This window comes from Schistocerca serialis, chromosome 11 (genome assembly GCF_023864345.2).
Source record: "Schistocerca serialis cubense isolate TAMUIC-IGC-003099 chromosome 11, iqSchSeri2.2, whole genome shotgun sequence".
NCBI lineage: Eukaryota > Metazoa > Arthropoda > Insecta > Orthoptera > Acrididae > Schistocerca > Schistocerca serialis.
In genome coordinates this window covers 174,246,775-174,272,588 of record NC_064648.1, presented here as the reverse complement: position 1 = coordinate 174,272,588, position 25,814 = coordinate 174,246,775, and the positions used below count along the sequence as shown (strand labels likewise).

General features: G+C 41.8%; 1 protein-coding gene across 1 annotated transcript in view; it reads left to right on the top strand.

The window, feature by feature from the left end:
* LOC126426758 (uncharacterized) overlaps positions 1 to 25,814 on the top strand; it is a 441,752-nt gene that overhangs the window by 301,483 nt on the left and 114,455 nt on the right. The window contains exons 19-21 of the mRNA XM_050088747.1: positions 3,457 to 3,699; positions 13,401 to 13,534; positions 16,891 to 17,125. Coding sequence (XP_049944704.1) covers positions 3,457 to 3,699; positions 13,401 to 13,534; positions 16,891 to 17,125 — 612 coding nt within the window. The remainder of the gene's footprint in view (positions 1 to 3,456; positions 3,700 to 13,400; positions 13,535 to 16,890; positions 17,126 to 25,814) is intronic.

Genomic DNA, 25,814 nt, shown 5'->3' with positions numbered 1-25,814 from the left:
GTTGCAGAAAGGCACAACAAAAAGACTGGCAGCTTCCAGAGTCTCTCTCTCTCTCTCTCTCTCTCTCTCTCTCTCTCTCTCTCTCTCTCTGTGTGTGTGTGTGTGTGTGTGTGTGTGTGTGTGTGTGTGGTGTCTATTTTTGACAAAGACTTTGTTGGCCAAAAACTGACATTCCGACAGTCTTTTTGTTGTGCCTTTCCACAACTCAGCATCTCTTCTGTATGGTGAGTAGCAATTATCCTTTACATTATAAACAACTAATACCTTTTTCATATCCTGAGGTTTGTTACATGATTGCCATCAATAGGTGTGGTATGAGTATTCAGCAAAAAAATTTTTCATCCATAGATAAAAAAAGTAGGTCTTTGTACAGATTGCCTATTCTCATTAATAACAGCACTTTTCTCCATACAGTACGATCCTGTTGTGCAGTGAAATATACTTAAAAATTTAAGTAAAATTGTGTTTATTATTGGTGACATTAGCATATACATAACTATTTTTATTAGCTCTGGATGAAACATTTTTTGTGCGCATTCGTACTACACATGTGGATGGAAATAATGTGTCATATATGGCAATGTGATTATAAGCAACGCTGGCTAAATGCAAAAGTTGCTGAACACAAAGTAGGTCGATGAGTTCGTTGATAGTATGCCAGTCATTGCGGTTCTAAGAATTCTGCTTCTGGCCTGTCTTCTACTTTCCCTTCTGTGGGAGAGCACCACCTCCCACTTTTTATCGCATATTGCTAGACGTCGTGTCGAATCCTGCCTAGTCACCGTATATGGGGTGTCTAGGAAACCTGCTGTCTCCGGTCACAAGACAAACAATTCAAGCAAATCATATTAATGAGTTTTATTACGAAAAGTAAACAACAATACTTAACTTTGAAAATTACATATACACTACTGGCCATTAAAATTGCTACACCACGAAGATGACGTGCTACAGACACAAAATTTAACTGACAGGAAGAAGATGCTGTGATATGCAAATGATTAGCTTTTCTGAGCATTCACACAAGGTTGGCACCGGTGGCATCACCTACAACGTGCTGACATGAGGAAAGTTTCCAACCGATTTCTCATACACAAGCAGCAGTTGACCGGCGTTGCCTGGTGAAACGTTGTTGTGATGCCTCGTGTAAGGAGGAGAAATGCGTACCATCACGTTTCTGACTTTGATAAAGGTCGGGTTGTAGGCTATCACGATTGCGGTTTATCGTATCGCGTCATTGCTGCTCGAATTGGTCGAGTTCCAATGACTGTTGGCAGAATACGGAATCAGTAGGTTCAGGAGGGTAATACGGAACGCCGTGCTGGATCCCAATGGCCTCGTATCACTAGCAGTCGAGATGACAGGCATCCTATCCGCACGGCTGTAACGGATCGTGCAGCCACGTCTCGATCCCTGAGTCAACAGATGGGGACGTTTGCAAGACAACAACCATCTGCATGAACAGGTCGACTACGTTTGCAGCAGCACAGACTATCAGCCCTGAGACCGTGGCTGCGGTTACCTTTGCCGGTGCATCACAGACAGGAGCGCCTCCGATGGTGTACTTGACGCCGAACCTGGGTGCACGAATGGCAAAACGTCATTTTTTCGGATGAATCCAGGTTCTGTTTACAGCATCGTGATGGTCGCATCCGTGTTTGGTGACATTGCGGTGAACGCACATTGGAAGTGTGTATTCGTCATCTCCATACTGGCGTATCATCCGGTGTGATGGTATGGGGTGCCATTGGTTACACGTCTCGGTCACTTCATGTTCGCATTGACGGCACTTTGAACAGTGGATGTTACATTTCAGACGTGTTATGACCTGTGGCTCTACCCTTCGTTCGATCCCTGCGAAACCCTATATTTCAGCAGGATAATGCACGACTGCATGTTGCAGGTTCTGTAAGGGCCTTTCTGGATACAGAAAATGATTGACTGCTGCCCAGGCCAGCACATTCTCCAGATCTCTCACCAATTGAAAACGTCCGGTGAATGGTGGCCGAGCAACTGGCTTGTCACAATTCGCCAGTCACTACTCTCGATCAACTGTGGTATCGTGTTGAAGCTGCACGGGCAGCTGTACCTGTACATGCAATCGGAGCTCTGTTTGACTCGATGCCCAGCGCTATCGAGGCCATTATTACGGCAGGAGGTGGTTGTTCTGGGTACTGATTTCTCAGAATCTATGCACCCAAATCGCGTGAAAATGTAGTCAGATTCAGTTCTAGTATAATATATTTGTCCAATGAATACCCGTTTATCATGTGCATTTCTTCTTGGTGTAGCAATTTTAATGGCCAGTAGTGTTTGTCGCTAGCAAAGGACGACATCCGAAATAAACGGGCTTCTTCAGTATATACGATTCCTAATACAAGCGAAGTAATATAGTAGACGCTTCTATTCAGGTAGCTAGCCCCGGAACTCCTCTTCGACTGGGCCGTGACCTGTCGGGCGTGCCGCTTATGTCCTCTTCACGTACAGGCTGCTGCTGTCGCGTTGCCATTCTGGAGAGGGGTCGGTCAGCATGAAGGTGGCTGACATCTCGTCACAGCCCTCTCTGCTCTATCATTCCCGACTGGCATGCCGGCACTCTACTTTGCACTGTAGCACATCGTCCGTGGATTGAATCTACCTGTCGGACTGACAGGTCTGCTGGCCAGGCTGTATGTGGTTTTTAGGTGGTTTCCCACGTCTGACCAGGTGCATACTGTGCTCCCACCAGTGTCCCACCTCAGTTACACGATCCACAAACAATTTGAAAATGTTCTCACACTTTCACACGGGATAACAAATTCACATAGACATGTGCTGTACACCATTGCCAAATATAGATTAACGTGCCTACCCTGTGAAGGTATGGGATAAGACCAGAGAAAAGATCATGATTTGTGGACACGAACAGAACATTTAACTAAAAGCTTCTTTGGCTCTAACACTTCTAGAGATCAGAACGTTTGCATAGCACTAAAAATTATTTTGGTAGTATGTAATAATGTAATATACAACCAAAATCGCTGTTAAACTAGTCAGCAGGCGTAGTTGAGTGCTTCCCCATGCCGACGGTTGATGCCCCTTCCCAGCTAGCGATCAAATTATTTTTGTCTGTCTAACGTAGACCTAGAGTTAGACTGTAAATCACTTTGTCACCACAGTACTAATTATTTCAGAATGTCATTCTCGTGACACAACACATTTGTCTATTGTACAATGTGCAACTGCTTTTACTAGGAACTGAAATTAACGTGGCACCGTTTGATGAATATGAAAGTGTTATTGTAGTACTGGAATGTGCCAGCATTGGTGAAGAATGGTTCACAAGTGAATGAATCGTTATCAGTAACTATGCTGTAACATAAGTAATTAGGCCTTGTAAAAAAGAAGTTTTGTATTTGCACATTTCGTGTAAGTGTGAACTGTGGAGGAGAGCTGTCAGTGGAGTCGAGGTTGCAGTGACCACCTCCACAGCGTCGACGGGCCGTTGCCGAGCCAGCTGCGAGAGCAGACGACTTATTGCCCCGCGTCCTCCTCTGCGTCGGAAACGTCAGCGACGGGCCGGTGGCATCGTGTGTACGACACGGGGCTGGCGAAAAAGGTGCGGCAGCAGCTGACGTCCCAACCTCCCCAGCGCGCGGTAGATGGCTCTGCCAAAAACTCTGACTCGCATCGCTTCGCCTGCTCGTACTGCGAGAGCCGGTGAGTGGCCGGGCTGCTAGTCTACTTGCGCATTCTGCGCTTCTCACATGGGGTACCTAGCTGTTGCATGCGTCTGGAAGTAGCCAAAACTGCAGTGAACCCAGGAATATTTTGAGTGTTTCACTGTAAGGGGGCTGCAACGGACCTCAGTCATCAGATATTCAAAAATTATTTTTTTATTTTGCTGCTATACATTTTCCTGACGTTTGTTTGCCCTTTAAGCTGTTGTGAATATTTAATTTAGTATTGACAGTTGAAAAGGTCTGCTATATATCTATATAAACAATTTAACAGACAATCTGAGCAGCCGTCTTAGGTTCTTTGCAGACGATGCTGTCATTTATCGTCTGGCAAACTCGGCAGAAGATCAAAACAAATTGCAAAACTATTTAGAAAAGACATCTGAATGGTGCAAAAATTGGCAGTTGACACTAAATAACGAAAACTATGACGTCACCCACACGAGTGGTAAAAGTAGTCCGTTAAACTTCAGTTACACAATAAATCAGTCTAATCTAAAAACCTAAAATTCAACTAAATAACTAGGAATTATAATTATGAACAATTTAAATTGGAAAGAACACACAGAAAATGTTGTGAGGAAGGAAAACCATGACTGCGTTTTATTGACAGAACACTTTGAAAATGTAACAGATCTACTAAGGGGACTGCCTATGCTATGCTTGTCCGTCCTCTTTTAGAATACAGCTGCCCGGTGTGGGATCCTTATCAGATAGGATTGGCGGAGTACATCAAAAAAGTTCAAAGAAGGGCAGCATGTTTTGTATTATCATGAAATAGGGGAGAGTGTGTCACTGAATTGATACTGGATTTGGGATTGATACCATAAAACAGAGGTGTTTTTCACTGCGTCAGAATCTTTTCACGAAATTTCAATCACCAACTTGCTCCTCCGAATTCAAAATCACGTTGTGAAATAAGAGAAATCAGAGCTCACATGGAAAGATGTAGGTGTTTGTTTTTCCCCGCACTATACGAGATTGGAATAATACAGAATTATTGTGAAGGCTGGTTTGATGAACACTCTGCCAGGCAGTTACGTGTGATCTGCAGAGTATCCATGTAGATGTAGATGTGTACGTGTTTTCAAGTGCTCAGTGAGTTTTTAACATCGAAAAAGATGGATCAAAGAATTTGCATTAAATTTTGCTTGAAAAATGGAATAAAATGCAGCCTCACATGTTGATTGTAGCTTTTGGCATATTTATTATGAGTAAAAGAGAAATTTACGAGTAGTGAATAAGTTTCAAAGAGGGTCGAGAAGAGACTGAAGACGATGAATGCCCCGGACGCTCTATCACGCCAGTTTCTCACATCAGTGTGGAAGAAGGAAAGAAAATAGTTTTGGAAAATTGCCGAATCACCGTCAGAAAAATTGCCAGTGCTGTCTGTATATCCTTTGGCACCTGCCGAGAAATTTCTTCAAACGGTTTGGACACAAAATGTGTAGCAGCAATGTTTGTTGAATTTTGACTACGTATGACGTCGCGTAGACGTCGCTCAGGAATTGCCGAACGAACGGATATACAGGTTCGAACAACCGGAAGGATCGAGACCGAAAAAAATTTGACAAATTTGATCACGTGGAGAGTCTTCTCACTGCTTTCTTCCATTACAGTGGTATAGTGCATCACGAATTTCTGCCTTACGGGCATACAGTCAGTAAGAAAGTTATGTGCCACTTTCATTGAAGCGATCCAAAGAAAAGATCAGAGTTGTGGTAGAACGACTCGTGGAAATTTCATCACAGTAATGCTTTCACTCGTATCTCGGTGACTGTATGCACCGGACGTGGCACGCTGAGGCTTCTCTCTGTGTTGAAGCCTGAAGAGAACTGTAGAAGGACGTCATTTCACCACCACTGTTGAGGTAAAAACAAAATCACTGAAGCAGCTGAACACCGTAACGAAAAGTGACTTCCAGAAGTGCTTCCAAGATTGTAAAAAGTGCTGGGAAAAGTGTATTACGACAGTTGCCCAGAAAGTAATGCGACACATTTTTTCTCAGCCGAAAACAGTGCTACGAATGGAAAACGTTACGTATGTATTATTTGAAGTCTCCTGAACGAGTGTGCCAAGTTTCTGTCAGTTCCGAGAGATAGCGTAGCTGCAGGACAGTTTCAAAATGGCTTCTGTAGGTGATGTACATTACAAGCAATGTGCCGTCACTGAATTTTTCACTGCAAAGAAAGAAACTGTGGGGAATATTTACAAACATGTGTGCAAAGCTTACGGAGCATCTGCTGTCGACAGGAGTACAGTTAGTCGCTGTGCACGGAGGGTGAGGTCATCCGGAAGGCGGTTAGGTGGAGGTCCACGTTTTGCGGCAGTCAGGGAGACCATCCAAGGTTGTCACACCTGACCTAGCCCTCTCGGACTTCCACTTGTGTGGGTCAATAAAGGATGCCATTTGTGGAAGACATTTTGGGGACGATGAGGAGGCGATTACACACTGAAGCACTGGCTCCGCCACCAGGACAAGGATTGTTACCGACAGGGCAGACGCACCCTCGATTCACTCTAGAGGAAGGCCAGAGAATGGGATGGAGATTACGTGGAAAAATAGGGTGTGTAGGTGAAACAACATTCTTTCGTGTGTGTGATTCTCGTTCGTGTTCGATAATGAATTGCTGAAGAAAAATAATGCGGTCTATTACTTTCGGGGCCACCCTCGTATATCTTAGGCGAAGTCGTTTGACTGGGACAGAGTTGATAATAAATAAATAAAAATTCTTGAAGATGAACAATAATTCATATTACTTTTTTATCATGTCTGCACGATACTGCATATGCGAACAGTATGGGTTGTGTGTTTTGTTTGGTAACCAACATTTTAAATTCATTTCACAGTACCTGCTGTTTACAACTGCAATACACACTTTACTCGTTGAGCTTAAGCTAGCATTGAGCAGTATTGTTCTATTGTAGGTTATTTTCCATCAGTGTCGGTTGTACATTATCAGTTATATACGACAGTACGAACATATTCACCGGTGGGTTATCGGTCGATGTGCACGTCATTTGTGGTTTCGCCGAATGCGGTGGAAGAATGGTGCGACAGTGCCTTGCCGAGCCGTTCTCGCAGCGACGGCAATCGCGTCGCACTGTGTTCTGTCAGTCTGAGACTTGTCGCATTAATCTTTGTTTCGTGTTGTAAGTGTCGGCACAGAAACAAATGTAAATTGTGGGAACTCCTTTGTAGCTGGTTCTGTGATTGGTGGAAGGATTTGGACTGTGTGAGGATATGGCGCGGGAGTTCAGTTTGCGGACTAGGTCTGCAGGTAGTACCTGTCTGTGAAGGCCTTTTGTGATCCCATTGGCCTACTGGGTGATAAGAGTTCTTGTCGATGCAGATAAAGCGTGCCTGGGTGGTCAGGCTGTGTGGGAGGAATTAGGTAATGGTGTGAAATGAGGGGGTAAGAATTTGGGAGAGAGATCAAAGTTTCACTACAGCAAAAGGTGTGTTTTGCTGTGATTTAGGTGGTGATATTTAGGTGGTTTTATATGTTGAGCGATTTGATAAGAATCGGGTGCAACTACCTTGAAGGTTTACCATTTGGAAATAGGATGTAGCAAAGATACTGATGGAGTATGGCTCGGAACTACAGTGGTGCTGGTTGACCAGGAGGGAATGATCGTAGAGAGAGATGAACAAGAAGACAATCAGTGAGAAAGCTATAGACCAGGTCTGGTAGGTATGTTTGAATGCAAATAGAGGTGAAGAGCTTATTCAAATTTTTAACCCTATTCCGTATGTATTGAGGCAGTAGGCGGCAATAAAGGAATCCAAAGAATGGCAGACAGGGGCCGTTGTGCGATACTGAAGTGTGTGTAACTGGGGTTACCACAGGTTGTGGAAATCAGTGAATTTCAAACATATCGGGAAAATCTCTTTTTTTTTGTCTCAGTAGATCAAATGATTTGTTTACTGAGGCATCGTGCTGGCTGGGTGCAGCTGAGTATGTGCGCCACTTCCCTACTCCCTGTTTCTTACAGCTTCTCCCCTTCCTACCACTCCCCTCAGCCTGCAGTCAGTGCTGCCACCACGTCTTGCCACTGGCCTAGCAGCTGCCGACGAGAGGCAGGGAGGCGTGAGGAGTGGCTTGCTCGGATCTGATTCTCAGAGACTGTAGACGAAGAGGCCGGAGACGGCGGTTGTGTGTACGTGAGACGTGTCTGAGTGATTGTGTGAATGTGTATGTACCATCGTTTTCTGACAAAACCTATAACTGAAAATTTAGTTGTAAGAATGTGTCTGTCTTTATTATGTGCTTGTGTGTGGTTCAGCGGTCATCTTTATGGTGAGTTGCTACTTATTCTCATTATTATTGATTCTCAGAGTATTTGAACAAGGTATCTGTCGCACGGGTTGATCGCTGTGGTCTCATTTTGTCAACGTGCTGTCTCTGACTCGTGAATAGACGGCCACACGAGTGGACTTCTGCGACGAGCCAAAACCGCAGGCCGTTTCTGCGGGTATCTGTAATGGATCGGGCCTGCCAGTCTGGAGCCGTTCGGTTCCACTAACGTGCAGGCGCTGCCTGTCGGATCTGATGTCACCGATCTGCCCGCGAGCCGGGTCTGTTTGTGTGTGGCGTAATACAGTGGATTTTCGTGTTTTGTCCGTGGACCCGGGGCTGCGGTGCTTTTGGCAGGACAGAGGCCGTGGGTGACAGATTTCAGGAATAGTGACTGTGTTACCGCAAGTACATTGTACAGCGTGTTATTTTATAGACATTTTATTTGTTCTAGTATGTTTTGGCACTTCAGAAGTAGATTATATGTTAGAAAAGAAGAAGAAAATTGTCAGCCGCTGGCGGTTTGTATGCTATGTACTCATATATTTCTTAAAAGAAAAATTACACAATACCTGTAAAATAATAGATATAACATAGAGGGTAATAACTGACGAGTGGTTAACCCTGTTGGGTAAGTGCCAGTTTATGGTATTTACACCCGTTACCGAAGTTAAGAGTTCACTGGATTGTTTAGTTATGAAAATGCTCGCTCAAATGTTGTGCACTCTGCTCTACACGTAATACCTGTTCCAGCCTTAGATCGCACCACACGCCACGCGGTTTTAACTGACAGTCGAAAGCAATAATTTTGATATTCCGTCCAAATTCCACACAACTTCCACTATACCGTTCACTTAAATACACTTTGTGCTACTTTGCGATCTCGTAATTAGCATTTTTCCGCGATTTTACAGAACTTTCGTCGGAGCTGCTTTCAGTGAAATGTTACTAGTTCGAACCCTCAGCCCCGACCCCCCTAGATCACACCAAAGGCTTTGTTCCCAGCATAGTTTGGCACGAGCCTGCATTTTTCTGATTGGCTGATATCACAAACAGCAAATTGGGTTGCAGTATTATCCCGCACTAACCCGCACTTTACTTCAATGACCGATCGTAGTAAAACATTTGTTTCTGTGGCAATTGCTAAATAAATAAATTTAGAAAAGCATCAAATATAAAATTACTCCTTCTGAAATTACCGATTAATTTGCGTTCTACTCACGATTTATTAGTACCGTAAACTGACTACACATTTAATTATAGTAAATCCCCTGTATAGTTTAACTGGTACTTCATGAATAAACAAAACAATTTTCATTTACTTCTGTTCTTCTTCACTCGTACAGTACTCACACTGCTAATTACTACACATATAGAACAATTAACTGCCGGCTACTAGCACAACTACGTGCAGCTCTGTAACTCAGGTCCATATCAGCCGGTGACATCTGTCGACGACTCTTGCCTATAATGATATCGTCCTAACGAGTGACAGGAGTGATTCGAATGCGCTATGACTCAGTTATATGTGGCTTAAGGAAGGGACCTAGAAATACAGACATTTCAAATATTGTTAGGAATTTTGTGGTAATGTGTAATAATTGATGAGAATGACAACTGTTTTGAGTTTTTTTTTAAATTTTTATTTTATTTTATTGCAGTTTTGTTCCAGAATAATTATGAAATATTTTTCTATGCAATGGCTTGTAAAGTGTCCTATTTACAATAATTAAAAGTAAACACAAACAGGAGTTGTGAAGCACTATGTGTTTTGTGTTGTTTAGTAGTAGCTTTCTAATCTGTAAGTTTTGAGAATTGTTCTGGCTCTCCCACAAAGTCAGTGGGTTAGTATTGTTGTCAGTTTTTAATTTCTAACAGAGAGAGAAGGAACTGTGATGTGAATGCAGCATGACCTGTCAGAAACAAATATTTTCAGAAACTTTGCATTAAAATTGTCATTAGTGATGCGAATGTTTGTTGTCGAATAGTTGAAGTTACAGAAGCTGTGTTAAATCTTAATCCTGCAGCAGGAGAGCTTCTGTAAAGTTTGGAAGGTAGGAGACGAGGTACTGGCAGAAGTAAAGCTGTGAGTACTGGACGTGAGTCGTGCTTCGGTAGCTCAGATGGTAGAGCACTTGCCCGCAAAAGGCAAAGGTCCCGAGTTCGAGTCTCGGTCGGGCACACAATTTTAATCTGCCAGGAAGTTTGAAAATATTCTGTCTGTCGGTCCATACAGAACAGTGCACAGTACCAATGTATCTCAATAAGCCACACATGGAAAAGGGATATTTCGGGTCGTGCCTTCGTGTTCTGCCGATCGCAGAGATAAGGTGTCAAGTGTTTCGGACAGCTCCTTAGCATAGTGACCATTTTTATACCTGTTGGAAAAATGGGCATTGTGATATAAATGTCACAGTCACATTGGACATGTCACTCTCTCAATGATCGATACCTGTAATAAATCGTGCAAATAGATGGTCACCTTTATTGATCGCCCTTGTGGTCCAGCTAATATGTCCCACAGCCATGTACGAACTACTTCCTCTCGGGGACTTTGTTTCCTGGCTGGGTGGTGCTGTGAGAAAGTATTAACTGTTATGAGCTACTAAATGAATTCGACCCCTCTGGAAACACTCTTCTGTATTTGAACTCTTCAGTTCAGTAATAGACAGACCCCAAATCACGTAGTGCACAAAAAGCTTTATAAATCACCAACGACATATTATATGTATGTCATCTGACTCAGTTCGTACACCAAAATTAGCTGTCTGTGATTCCATCCTGCATTTGTTGTGGGGTCACGTTGGAATTTTCAGCAGCCCTCTTACTCCTTGGAGTTCAGGATCCTGCCATGTCTTTGCCCCAAAGTATAAATGGCCCCACCAGCAAGAGACTCTCCTACCTTATGTCACAGCTTTCCTACCTTACGTTACAGCTTGCCACTGGCCTTAGCTTTACTGCTGACAAGCCATCTGCAAGAACTGCAGATCGGAGCATGCACAGTGAATGCTTCCCACTTCCATACTATTTAATAAGTTATTAAACGTCAAAATCATCTTTAGTTGTCTTGAAGTCTCATAGTGGAACAGAGTGTTTCTAAAAACACTATGTTACTCTACAGCATTCTGTATATGTCCTGCAATACAGAACCAAAATTTAAACATTACACACTTCTTCGAGCCTATACAAATGTAGCAAATGGATGGTTCTTTTCCGTTAGGTCTGGTCTAGGGTGAACCTTAGGCAGATTATAAAAGCACCATTTGTTCATGGGTGTTTGCTGAGAAATTTTTGGGCACCTCTTGTATAATTTCTGTGCGTGCATGGCAAACTGCCAAAATTTTTGCCACGTGTTTCAAGATGATGAACTAGGAAACTTTCTTCAATATCATTATCTGTTGAAGAGACGGAAAGGTGAAAGTTACTTGCGCACGTAAAATACTACGTAATGTCCGGTCAGAGATGTAAATGTAGTTAAAATCGTAATATCCGGTTTGAGGCCTAAATTTAGTTTTAACTGACTCAGTGAACATGTGGCAAAGGTTCTGAGTCATCACAAGGGTTCAGACATCACCGATCTATGGTTTTAGTTGCCATTTTTTCAGCAATAAAATTTGATACGCATGGGCTTTTGACACCTATATAAGTTCTCTCCACGTAGAAGTTATTCGGTGTTACCATCTGGTGCCGTAAGAAGCCTACAAAAAATTGTTTTGTAATACGAGATTCTTTGATTGTCCCTGAAAATCAAACACGGAATCTTTTTCTGCACCATAGAGGCAGTGCAAAAATGTTGCACATTTTTATCGACTAATGGAAATTTAAATTGCATTGGGAGGAAGACAATTTCGTGTTCACTTCATATTGTGGGTACTTATCTTTTGTTTGTATGTGTCAAAGTATCTAAATGTGTCGAATTATATAACTAACTGTCAAAACGTATTGACTTACAGAATTCCTTTTGTATAAGTACCCCCCCATGAACCATGGACCATGCCGTTGGTGGGGAGGACAACGGAGGGGTATCTGTTGAGGGGCCAGACAAACATGTGGTTGCTGAAGAGGGGCAGCAGCCTTTTCAGTAGTTGCAGGGGCAACAGTCTGGATGACTGACTGATCTGGCCTTGTAACAATAACCAAAACAGCCTTGCTGTGCTGGTACTGCGAACGGCTGAAAGCAAGGGGAAACTATGGCCGTAATTTTTCCCGAGGGCATGCAGCTTTACTGTATGATTAAATGATGATGGCGTCCTCTTGGGTAAAATATTCCGGAGGTAAAATAGTCCCCCAATCGGATCTCCACGCGGGGACTACTCAAGAGGACATCATTATGAGGAGATTCAATCTGTATATTTAACAAGCAGTAAAGGAAACAAAGGAAAAGTTCAGAGTAGGTATTAAAATCCATGGAGAAGAAAAAAAACTTTGAGGTTCGCCGATGACATTGTAATTCTGTCAGAGACAGCAAAGGACTTGGAAGAGCAGTTGAACGGAATGGACAGTGTCTTGAAAGGAGGGTATAAGATGAACATCAACAAAAGCAGAACTAGGATAATGGAATGTAGTAGAATTAATTCGGGTGATGCTGAGGGAATTAGATTAGGAAATGAGACACTTGAAGTAGTATAGGAGTTTTGCTATTTGGGGAGCAAAATAACTGATAATGGTCAAAGTAGAGAGGATATAAAATGTAGACTGGAAATGGCAAGGAAAGCATTTCTGAAGAAGAGAAATTTGTTAACATCGAGTATAGATTTAAGTGTCAGGAAGTCGCTTCTGAAAGTATTTGTATGGAGTGTAGTCATGTATGGAAGTGAAACATGGACGATAAATAGTTTGGACAAGAAGAGAATAGAAGCTTTCAAAAGGTGGTGCTACAGAAGAATGCTGAGGATTAGATGGGTAGATCACATAACTAACGAGGAGGTATTGAGTAGAATTGAGCAGAAGAGGAGTTTGTGGCACAACTTTACTAGAAGAAGGTATCGGTTGGTAGGACATGTTCTGAGGCATCAAGGGATCACCAATTTAGTACTGGAGGGCAGCGTGAAGGGTAAAAATCGTAGAGGGAGACCAAGAGATGAATACACTAAGCAGATTCATAAAGATGTAGGCTGCAGTAGGTACTGGGAGATGAAGAAGCTTGCGCAGGATAGAGTAGCATGGAGAGCTGCATCAAACCAGTCTCAGGACTGAAGACCACAACAACAACAAAACAACAACAGCAGTAATAAGATGGTGCCAATTGTTTTATGTTCCATTTATTTTCAACTGAAATTGTTGTATTGCTGCTATTTCTTATGTTTTCCAGTAATGATAAATTTGATGGCTGTGTTTAAATAAAATAAATAAAAAGTAAGTGCATTTGTTGTGATTGCCTTAGGTTTCAGCAACTGAGCACTTACAACAGACACCTGCTGCACGCGCACAGGAGCGAGGTGACCTGCTCCTGGTTGAAGCAGGAGCAGCCCGAAGACGACCCGGGTGACGTGTCTGCCGGCGAAGACTCTAATCGCAGTGAGTGTTTCTCCGTTGGTTTGATACGGCTGTCCATTTCTGTCACTTTTCTCTGTTATCCTCTCAGTTTTGGCATAGCTGCTGCCTCATAAATCGCTGATGGTGTGCACCTCTATTCCTTCCTCTGTCCTCCTTTCAGCCACAGTTTTCAGCATTACCTCGTGTCCAGATATCCCTCTATTTTTATTGTATTCTTTATTACACTTATGTTCTTATTTGCTCACTGCAAGTGTTCTCATTCCTTACTCGGTAATCCCACGTGAAGAACAGTTTCTTGTAGTGTGACACTTCAAAGAAATGTAATCTCTTCATTTCCGTGCTCCCCATTGTCCACAGTTCACCACCGAATACAGTTGCTCCTTTGTCGTTTCCATTTTATGCACAGTATTTCGACCTCCCGCGGAGTCGTCGTTTGAGGGCTGAACGTTGTCATTTGTGCTCAGACTCCGGACGGACTGAGAACTATTGACGTCATTGTGCCTATGTTAAAACCTCGTTTCACTCCTGATGCCCGCTACGCCCTTTGATATTCTTTTGCTCTTCAGAATCCTCTCTGATTTCTGTGTAAAGCACATTCTCTCAGAGTTTCCCAGCACTGGTTCAGAGGATGACCGGAGAGATTGTAATAAATTCAGTGCTGAACAGTGAGTGTTGTAGAAATGGAAAACTCTGTTAAGAACTCGTCAGCCTCGATATCCGCCGGAGCTGGGAAATGCTGAGAGAATGTGCCTGTCTCGTGGACTGTCACTACGAGAACTGAGAAGCAAAAGAACGTCAGGGGGCAGAATGGGCATTGGGAATCGAACTCGACAGGCAGCTCTAAACGGCGGCATGGGACCGGCGACAGCTGAACGGTGGTTAGAGTACAGGCAGTGAGTACACATACCGGCACAACTCCTAGTCTCAGAAATATTGTGTGTAAATGGAAAAACCAAATTTGCTGAATATCTTGAAGGACAGTATTATTTAGATCTTTATAAGCTGAATCTCTTTCTTGGCCTTAAGGGTTATATTTTTGAATGTTAACAGGTGTTCCCTTTTATAGAATGGCACTGTAGTTTGTGCAGTCCTCCGCTATGGAGTCTTTCTTCATCTTTATTAATTCAGTTTCTGAGATAGCAACATTCTTCTTCCTCTTCAGCATTCTCTTGTCAAAGTTTACCAGTTAACCATCTTCGTGCTTAGCTTAGTTTTATTCTTTTTCGTGTGCATCTTGTAACCATCAGTGCATCATGCTGATTTTTTGTCTGTGACAGACATCTCCCAAATTGAGATTCTTCTACTTCCATCTTCGCCTCTTCTGAATGCAAATGGAACGCCATTTTATTCCATTTCGTACTACCAGCACCTTTTCTGAATCTACAAATGCAATGCACATTTCCGTGTTTGTTTGGAATTTGACATCCGTTGTCAATTGCTGTTTTGAAATGACATGTAGAGTGCCCTTACTTCTCCTGTTTACAAAGTTTACCTCTCTTATTAGCAAAATTGCCATCTTCTAAGTCATTTTCCTGTCTGTATAAAACATAAGTTTGATCATCAGCTGTGAAATGTGAAATGTGAACTGCTACGTCGTAAAAGAAAGATTAATTAATGAACTAACTTGACCTTTTACTTTAATGATATGGATATAATAGAGGGAAACATTTCATGTGGGAAAAATATATCTAAAAACATAGATGATGTGACTTACCAAATGAAAGTGTTGGTATATTGATAGAGACACTAACAAACACAAACACACACACAAAATTCAAGCTTTCGCAACCCACGGTTGCTTCATCAGGAAAGAGGGAAGGAGAGGGAAAGTCGAAAGGATGTGGGTTTTAAGGGAGAGGTTAAGGAGTCATTCCAATCCCGGGAGCGGAAAGACTTACCTTAGGGGGAAAAAGGGACAGGTATACACTCGCGCACACACACATCCATCCGCACATATACAGACACAAGCAGGCATTGTAAAAGCAAAGAGTTTGGGCAGAGATGTCAGTCGAGGCGGAGGTACAGAGGCAAAGATGTTGTCGAATGACAGGTGAGGTACGAGCGGCGGCAACTTGAAATTAGCGGAGGTTGAGGCCTGGTGGGTAACGTGAAGAGAGGATATATTGAAGAGCAAGTTCCCATCTCCGGAGTTCGGATAGGTTGGTGTTGGTGGGAAGTATCCAGATAACCCGGACGGTGTAACACTGTGCCGAGATGTGCTGGCCGTGCACCGAGGCATGTTTAGCCACAGGGTGATCCTCATTACCAACAAACACTGTCTGCCTGTGTCCGTTCATGCAAATGGACAGTTTGTGGAAATGATAATTTTTGTCAAGTACTTTAAATGCCTCCAACCATACCTTTCCCTTTCACAAGAATATTTTCGTCAGATCCAAGCATTCTTTATTGCACGTTCTTAGTGTTCATGCTTGGGCAACACTCTTAGAAACTGATGACTTAACTCTACCTCGGCTGTCCCACTCACATATGAACATTAAAACTTTGTATAATGTAACTGCAGTTTTGTAAGAAGAGCTGCAACAGTTAATCTCCAATTACATATTGACAGTCTACACTGTAATGCATAGAATGTAACAGAAGTTAAGATTAAAGCCGTGCATAAAGGAAAACGTTTTGACACCATTTCTGGCATTGAGAGGGCAACGACAGAGCAACTGAATGCCATTACAAAAGAAGCCTTCGAGAAATGCATGCAGTCACACACATACGACATTGGGACAAGTACATTGCCGGCTGAGAACAGTATTTTGAAGAAGATTAAATCACACTCCATGGAAGCTTATTACTTTGTTTCTAATAAAATCATTCACTAACAGTTTTTATGGAAAGGATAGTTGCTACCCAGCACATGGCAGAGATGCTGAGTCACAGGTAGGCACATAAACTGCGCCCCCCCCCCCCCCCTCACACACACACACACACACACACACACACACACACACACACACACACACACACACACACAGAGAGAGAGAGAGAGAGAGAGAGAGAGAGAGAGAGAGAGAGAGAGAGAGAGAGAGCGCGCCTCGTTGGCTGAAAGCCCACTTTCTGACAGTCTTTTTGTCGTTCCCATCTATATCTCAGCATCTCCGCTATAAGGTGAGCAGCAACTATCCTTTTCATAATATTGTCATATTCCGTGCTGAATTTTCCATTGTTTGAAAATTAGTCACTGTGTTGTTGATCACACCTCGTACATGCAAATGCTCTAAACACTATTTCTCCAAAAGTGTCGGTGGTGGAAGTGACTAGAGTGCAAATTAACAAATTGTTAGTTATATATAAGTTTAGATAAATCTCATCATGAAGGAAAAACTCATTCTTCCCCATTTTAATGTGTCCGTTTACATTCGCAGAGTCCACACTTTCGGCCCCCGAGTGCCTTGACGAATCGGACGGCCGGCCGGAGACAGGCGGCGAAGGAGTGGCAGGTGGCGGCAATGGCTCGTCAGAGTCCACCGCGACTGCCGAGGCCTCGGCTCCGAACGAGACTGCCGACTCGTCACACGTGCTGTCCTGTCCGCACTGCCGCATACTGCTGGCGGGGAAGGACGCACTGGCGACACACGTCACCGAGGAGCACCCGGCCAGGTAGGACCGAGTCCTGTGGTGCCGTCTCGTGGCCTCGAGGTTGCCGTACTGTGTGAAGATGGGGAAGGTGTGCAGGAGCTGTCGAACGGAGTAAGTGACGTAGTGGGCAGAATCAGATTAAACTTAAAAATTGGCCAGGTGTGAGTACAACATAGACACTGAGGATTCAATAAAAACTTAGTTATGCATATAGACTGTTCGTAATTTGGGGATTCAAGGATCTCGTCTATTTTGCCCGTTATCGACATTCGTACTGCTGAGATATCGGTCTTAGAGGTTCAGAGTCTTTTGAGAATGTTTTACACACATCAAAAAAGGTTTTCCATCACCTCTGTTCTGAGAGTTCCGGAGCCTGTACAGAAAATTGGAATAGAAATCAACATAAACATCATTTCCGCCCTTTTCATTGCTCATGAAAACAACACATTGCATGTTGTTCCACCATACAGCGAGACCTTCAGCTGTGGTGGTCCAGACTGCAGTACACATCAGTACCTCTAATACCAGTACCACGACCTCTTGCATTGATGCACGACTGTAATCATCGTGGCATACTATCCGCAAGTTCATCAAGGCAGTGGGGTCCAGATTGTCCCACTCCTCAACCGCAATTCGGCGTAGATCCCTCAGAGTGGTTGGTGGGTCACGTCGTCCATAAACAGCCCTTTTCAGTCTATCCCAGGCGTGTTCGATAGGGTTCATGTCTGGAGAACATGCCGGCCACTCTGGTCGAGCGATGTCGTTATCCTAGAGGAAGTTGTTCACAAGATGTGCACAATAGGAGCACGAATTGTAGTCTGTGAAGACAAATGGCTCACCAATATGCTACCGATACAGTTGCACTGTGGGTCGCAGGGTGGCATTCACGTATCGTACAGCCGTTATGGTGCCCTTCGTGACCACCAGCGGCGTACGTCGGCCCCACATAATGCCACCCCAAAACAGCAGGGAATCTCCACCTTGCTGCACTCGCTGTACAGTGTGTCTAAGGTGTTCAGCCTGTCTAAGGTGTTCAGCCTGACCAAATTACCTCCAGACACGTCTCTGACAATTGTCTGCTTGAAGGTGTATGCGACACTCATTGGTGAAGAGAACATGATGTCAATCCTAATTGGTCTATTCGGCATGTTGTTGGGGCCCATCTGTACCGCGCTGCACATTGTCATGGGTGCAAAGACGGGCCTCGCCACGGACGTCGGGTGTGAAGTCGCACATTGTGCAACCTATTGCGCGCAGCTTAAGTTGTAACACGACATCCTGTGGATGCACAAAAAGCCTTATTCAATATGGTGACATTGCTGTCAGGGTTCCTTCGAACCGTAATCCATAGGTCGCGGTCATCCACGGCAGTAGTAACCCTCGGACGGCTATATAAATAATATAAAAGAGGGGTTACACTGTATCTTTGACAAGTAAAGCATCACTTGATGCACAGAATTATAAATTTATCTCTCGAAGTATAAGTTCGACACAAAGTAGCAGTTCCATCTGATACTTTAATTGTACTGGTGTCCTAACTATGTGACATCGACTGCTTCCCCGGAAGTCACGAACTGGGGCAGGGCGAGTGCGGTCTCTGTGCAGTGGTGCTGAGAGAGAAGGCACGTCATTAGGAACACCTCTCATTTGTCGTCGCAAATTGCAGTGACATCACCGAGGTCTGTGGTATTGATGCACGAAGCTGACTTTGGTGTGGCATGGTGGTCTTCGGACGGTACTGTAACATTACGAGTCAAGACAGCTGTAACGGAACTTAAATAGCGTAAAGTTATCGTTAAAAACGCACGCCGCGCGATTTGTTATGATTTGGTCGGTCATAATTTGGTCGGTCATAATAGTAGTAACATGCTTTTGAATACAATTAAAATATAACGGCGATACCTGTTTAGCGTTATTGGAAATAATATGTAATAAATTAATGAGTAAGGTAGCCGATCCTATATGAAGAGGTAAAATTGGGCATATTAAGGTGTTTTGCTTTATATCGACTAAGCCGATGATACGGCGTCTTTTTTTTCCGTTTACTCTTAGAAGAAAAAAAAAGAAAACAAGTAACGAAGTGCTAATTGTGCGTTGTGAAAAATATAGGGGCGAATTTTAAATAGCTACAGTGTATAATCAGATTAACAAATGGACATTCAGTTACGCGAAATAGCCGACAGTGAAGTGTGGTCATTAAATTGAGTACACCTACAGGGTGGTCAATTCCAGGATAAGTCTATTCACGTCTCACGAGGCACGCGGTATTGAGACTGGTCTTTTTTTTATTATATCACGGAGAGCGGGCTTCAATTTATAAAAAGGAGAAAAGTTGTATCATTATCATTGACTGTTGGTGTTAAGCAACCAAAACTGTTCATCAAAGGGTTTCGGTGAATGAGTGGTGAATGCGAAATGAAACTGTGAACGAAGTTATGTTAAATAAAGCAGAAGAGACAAGACAGTTTGGTCGTATCTGTTATTATTCCATAAACCGTAACATTTATTCTCGTTGTACGAAGCCTTTATAGACGATCGTTATGACAATTTGCTTTGAAGGGATCTCGTTACGAGTTAAGTTTGGCGACCTGGTCAACAGGGGATAGTTCGTAGATCTTAACTACTGCAGCTATTCAGGAATCAGGTGCTACCGTGCCCGTTGTGTGTTGTCAATGGCGTAAGGTCATCATATCTCATGCTCTAATATCGACGCGCCTTTCCTCTTGGTATAACGGTGTCTCACGGTAACCACGACAACGCCGACGGCGAAGGAAGATACGGTAGAAGTGGCGCCACAACGTGCGGCTCGATCGAGGAGGATTGCTGCATCGAGTCGAGTGTCATCCGGATTCACGAACCCTAGAGTTGGAAAATATTGTAGCAGCCAGTGAGTCTGTTCAATGAAAGAGGTATTCTTCAATAATCGCTAAAAGTGAGCGATACTACCAGGTATGATTAAAATAACTGTGTAATTATTAAAAAAAAAGGAAGTTGAGACTTGTGATTTCGGTAAATAAATATATATAAATACATAGTGAAAATAAGTGTATGTCTTGGTAGTGAATAACCATGTCAAAACGAACGAAAAGAATACATGATAATGTGCAGTTGAGTAGAGTAATGAGTAGAGAGAGAGAGCGGAAAGTGAAGAGGAAAGGGATGATGCATCCCATGAGCTCAATGTGGGACAGGAGACATGTACAGATAATAATACAGTTATTGATTTAGAGCCGTTAGGAGATTCAAATACAATGATAAGTAAGGTAAGCAGCGTGGGAGAACATAAAGGTCTTGAGGTTTCGGAAGTAGATCAGCAAGTTGATCCTCAAAATGGAAATATTAATCAAAAAATGTTTCATATGCTGGTTTCAATAAATACTCAAATGGGTGTAATGAATGGAAGACTTGGTTCACTAGAAAAAGATAATAAGCAATTAAAAGAGGACAATCAAAAGTTAAATGAAAAATTTGAGGCCAAATTTGGTTCATTAGAAGTTAAAATGGATTCTTTGGAAAGCAAAATGAACACCTTTGATTATAAACTGGAAAATACTAAGAAAGAATTAAAGGCGGACTGGGAGACTCAATTAAATGCGAAATTTGGAGAACTAGATGTAGAGTTTTCTAACACCTTAGAAAGGCAATATAATAATTTAATGGGAAAACTTCATGACGTAGAAAAGAAATATGAGGTAGTTTCAAAGAGTTATGATGGCCTGTCCAATAGGATGGTTAAGTGTGAAAGCAGCTGTTTCAATGCTAGCGCACAGATAGAAGAGCTTTCGAAACAAATAGTCGAGTTTGAGTCTGATGCTCGTAAAGGGATTGACAAGTATTTAGTAGATCAAACTAAAAGACTTGACGAAGGTCTAACTGAATGGATAGAAATAAAAGGAAATGAAATTGTAGACAAGGTTAAGACTACTATTGGACCCCAGCCAAATGAAAATATCAATGAGCACCTAAGTAGAAATGATGAATTAATTAAGCTCTTGACTAGCGAAATTCAGAAAATAAAAGAGAAAATAGTTGATGAGTTACCTAAATGGCAAGAGGAAACCAATCATAAATTGGCGGAGTTAGAACGAAAGTCATCACAAAATTTGTTGACAGAGGACGAACGTTCGGAGAATAGGTCGAAAAACAACTGAACATGTGATAATACGAAGTACAATTGTGGTGAAAATTTGCATTGGGAAGTTGATGATTCGGTTGGTAAAGATGATGAATCTTTTGGTCAGCGAGGATATTTGTCTTGTTTAAAGGTGGAGAACAGCATTTTTAAAAGTAGACAATTCCCAACATTCTCCACTGAAAAGAACAACCTGCATCCGAAAATCTTTATCAATAATTTCAAAAGAATATTTCCGCGTAGCTGGTCAGAACACGACCAACTTCAATTTATAGTATCCAAAATTACCGGAGAAGCCGCATTATGGGCCGCCGAAGTAAGTGAAAGTTGCCATACTTGCGCTGAGTTTGAACAACTTTTTTTGGCTAAATACTGGTCGTCGAGTAAACAAGAGAAATTAAGAAAAGAGGTTTACCAACCTGAGTATTTTAACAGTAAAAGGAGTACTTTAAGGCAATATTTGGAAAAGTACATAAATAAGACACGTTATTGGAGTGATATAATTTCTTACAAGGAAGTGATCAGAATTTTGAAGGGAAGGTTGCCCATAAATATACGTGAAAAGTTAATAAATGTTCCTGACCACGATGTAGAACAATTCTTGTCGGTGATTGACTCTATAGATACGATTATGGAAGACGCAAGACAAATGAGTAGTAATCAAGTGTCGACTCACACTCATAGTAATACGAATAATTATAATAATAATTTAACGTATGATAATAATAATACCGAAAACCAGGTCAAACCCGCATCACAGGAGCGTGGACAATCTTCATCCTATGGCTGCAATAAAAACAATGATTATAATAAATATAGAAGAGATACTTACTGTGCTAGAGGTAAACCTCGATATGGTGATGCGAATGTGCATAGTAGTGATATTAATAAGAGTAACAGGTACCCAAGTGATGAACCCAATTGCATTCGACCTTGGGAAGATAATTCGAAGAATAATGTTCATCGGCAGGATCGAACAAATGCCTCGAGTCCTCATCCAGCACAAGGAGTTATACCAATGGGCGAAGGAGCCTCCAATGTGCGACGGGGTGAATACCATAACTCGGATCATACTGTACGGATTGTGGAAGTTCATGAACCCCCACCGATGACTCAACGAGATAGATTAAACTAATACCAGTCACCAAATGCCTTCCTAGGATGACTGGAAAGGAGAAGGAAGGCAGGCATCAATTTGAAGTGAGAGTATTAAGGTACAATAATGATCAGGATATAAGGAATGAGTTAATTGAAGAAAAACCTGAAGTTTCTAATAAATGCGGACAAATTTTACAGGCAATAATTCCAACAAGTATAAATAATGTTGATGTTGAAATATTAATTGATACTGGAGCAACTATTAGTGTCATGACGTTGGACTGTTTAAAACAGATAAGCCGAGCGGTAAAAATGCCCACTTTTTCTATCACAGGATGTACCGTGTCTGGCGCGTTCAGCGCAAAAATGCAAAAAGTTGTGAAACAGGTACGTGTTGATGTTACAATACAGGGGGCTCAAATAGAAAGTACATTTCTGGTTGTTCCTAAAATGACAGTACCATGTATCTGGGGTTTGGATTTTTTATGTGAGACCGGTGCAATCATTAATTTAGAGAAGGGTGAATGTATATTTAATTCCAATGGTAATGTTTTGACAGCCACCCTGAGAAAGGGCCGAGTAATTCCAAATCAATTGTGTATGAATCTAATGGTAAAATATGTCAGTATTGATGATGAAAATGTGTATGATATATGCCTTATTGAATGTTCTGAAGAAATGATGGATAAAATGTCATTGCAGGAAAAGGTGTTAGAATCAGAATATTTATCTGTTGTCCAAAGGGATGAACTGTACTACTTGTTGGAAGCATATCAGTCAATTTTTAGTAAACGTCCGGGTATAATAAAAGACTTTGAATACCATACAAAGACGTATGCACATAAACCCTTTTGTCGTACTTCCTATTCTATCCCATGGACAAAGAAAGAAGTAGTCAGAAAGGAAATCAATAAAATGTTAGAATGGGGTATTATTGAGCCCTCAGATTCTGAATATTGTAACCCTCTTGTGGCGGTAATTAAACCCAGTGGTGACATCAGATTGGTGTTTGATGCCAGAGAGATCAATAAGATCATTATACCTGTACAAACGCGACCGGAGAACCTAGAAGAGTTTGTACAAAAGTTTTATGGTGCCCGCTTCTTAACTTCTTTGGATATGCGTAGTTCATATTGGCAAACTAGAATATCGAAAGAATCTAGAAAATATACTGCATTCGTTTTTCTGAGCCGAAGTTACCAGTTTACTGTCATGCCATTTGGGTTGAAAATAAGCGGTGGTGTTTTCATATCGGCATTAGATACTGTGCTGGGCAGAGACCTTTTGAATGAAGTTACTTTATATGTGGATGATTTGCTAATTGCTTCTGAAACTTGGGAGGAACATTTGGACTTATTAAGAAGAGTTTTTGCGAAATTTTTGGAATACGGAGTTACTGTAAATTTGAGAAAATCCAAGTTTGCTCATAACCAATTGAAATTTCTTGGACATATAATCACCCCTGAAGGGATAAAACCAAATCCTAAAAAGATGGATGCGATTAACAGATGTGCTTATCCAAAGAATAGAACGGAATTAAAGTCTTTTATCGGCTTAGTTTCATTTTTTCGACGATTTTTACCCAATCAGTTAGGAAGCCAAGACTGTTTGTTACGGCTGTTAAAAAAAAATGTCATGTGGGAGTGGAATTCCGAATGCACGCAAGCTATTGATAACATCCGCAATGCTTTGACTAATGCTCCACTGTTACATCATCCAAGACTTGATCAAGATTTTTATATTGCTGCGGATGCTTCTGAAACAGGATTGGGTGCCACTCTTTTCCAGATGGATAATCCAGAAGATATCAGTACCATCAAAATAATTGGGTTTGCCAGCAGAACACTCTCTAGCTGTGAACGTGCATATTGTACTACTGAATTGGAAGTACTGGCCGTGGTCTGGTCCCTTAGAAAGTTTCGCTATTTTGTATATGGAAAGAAGATCATTGTATTCTGCGACCACAAAGCTTTATCTTTTATTTTAACAGGAAGGATGTTCCATTCACGTTTAACCCGGTGGGCCTTGCTACTGCAAGAATATGATATTACGCTCAAATACATCAGAGGGAAAGACAACATCATAGCCGATGCTCTTTCAAGATTACCGAAAAGAAAGAATGACGACGAGTGTGAAGAACGGACTATTGACTTTAAAGTCATGAATTTATCAAGGCAATATTGTGAGAGGCAGATTTCACAGCTATCTCGAAGTCTTCCACAACTGCAAGAAGATGATAAGTTGTGGAAAGCCATTAGGCATGCTGTTGAAAGCAAAACGCTAAGTCACTCTCAAGAACAGTATCAATTAAAATCCGGAATATTGTATCAGAGGAAGGATGAAGAAGATGTTTGGAAAGTTTGTGTTCCAAATAAATATTTAGAATCACTAGTATGGTACACTCACTTGAATTGGGGTCATTTTGGTTCCGCTAAATGTACAGCCAAAATAGCACAATACTGCTATCATCCAAATTTGGGACGTATAGCTACAAATATTATTAAGAAGTGCAAAATATGTCAGAAGGCGAAACCCATAAACTATTGTCGGAAGATAGAATTACATCCTATCATCCCACAACAACCTTTAATGTTGGTGTCATGTGACGTCTGTGGGCCATGTCCCATGACACGTGGACGGTTCAAATATGTATTGGCTTTCTATGATCTCTTTTCAAAATATGTGAAATTATATCCTTTGAAAAATCTCCACGTTCGACCCATGTTACGCAAATTTATCAACAACTATATAACTGAGCTTGGCAAACCTATAATGATCTTGACAGACAACACTGCTTATTATACAAGCAAAGTATGGAGAGACACTATGAAAGAACAAGGAATCCAGCACATTTACATCTCAAGATTTTACCCTTGTGGAAATCCGGATGAAAGAATCTTCCGAGAGTTGAACCGATTTTTACGGACGTACATACCCAAACAACATTATAAATGGATCGATTGGATTTATGAATTTGAGAAAGTGTATAATGACTTACCACACTTATCGACAGGTTATTCACCTAACCAAATAGTATTTGGTGAAAGTATTGTGCCAGAATGGATGAAGAAATTACCTACAATAGAACAAAAGATTACCAAGAAAGAAGATATGGTGAAGAAGGTCTACGAAAACCTGAAGCATCAAGCACAATTGAGAAAAACCCGTTTTGATAAAAATGTGAAGAAAGTAGTCACATATGACGTAGGGGAAGAAATTTGATTGAGAAATCACCCAAAAGCATCAACCAGGAAAAGACTGAATAAGAAATGGCAATATTTATATACAGGTCCATATAAAATAATGAAAATACCTCATGAAGGGAGCTACATCCTGGCAGATTGTGATACTGATGTAATTAAAGGCTTGTTCCCTCACATATACCTGAAGAAGTATTATCAATAATGAGCAAAATATAGATTCAAGAAACACTGAATGATACCAAGACTACACTCAGTGGACTAAATAAAAGCACCAATG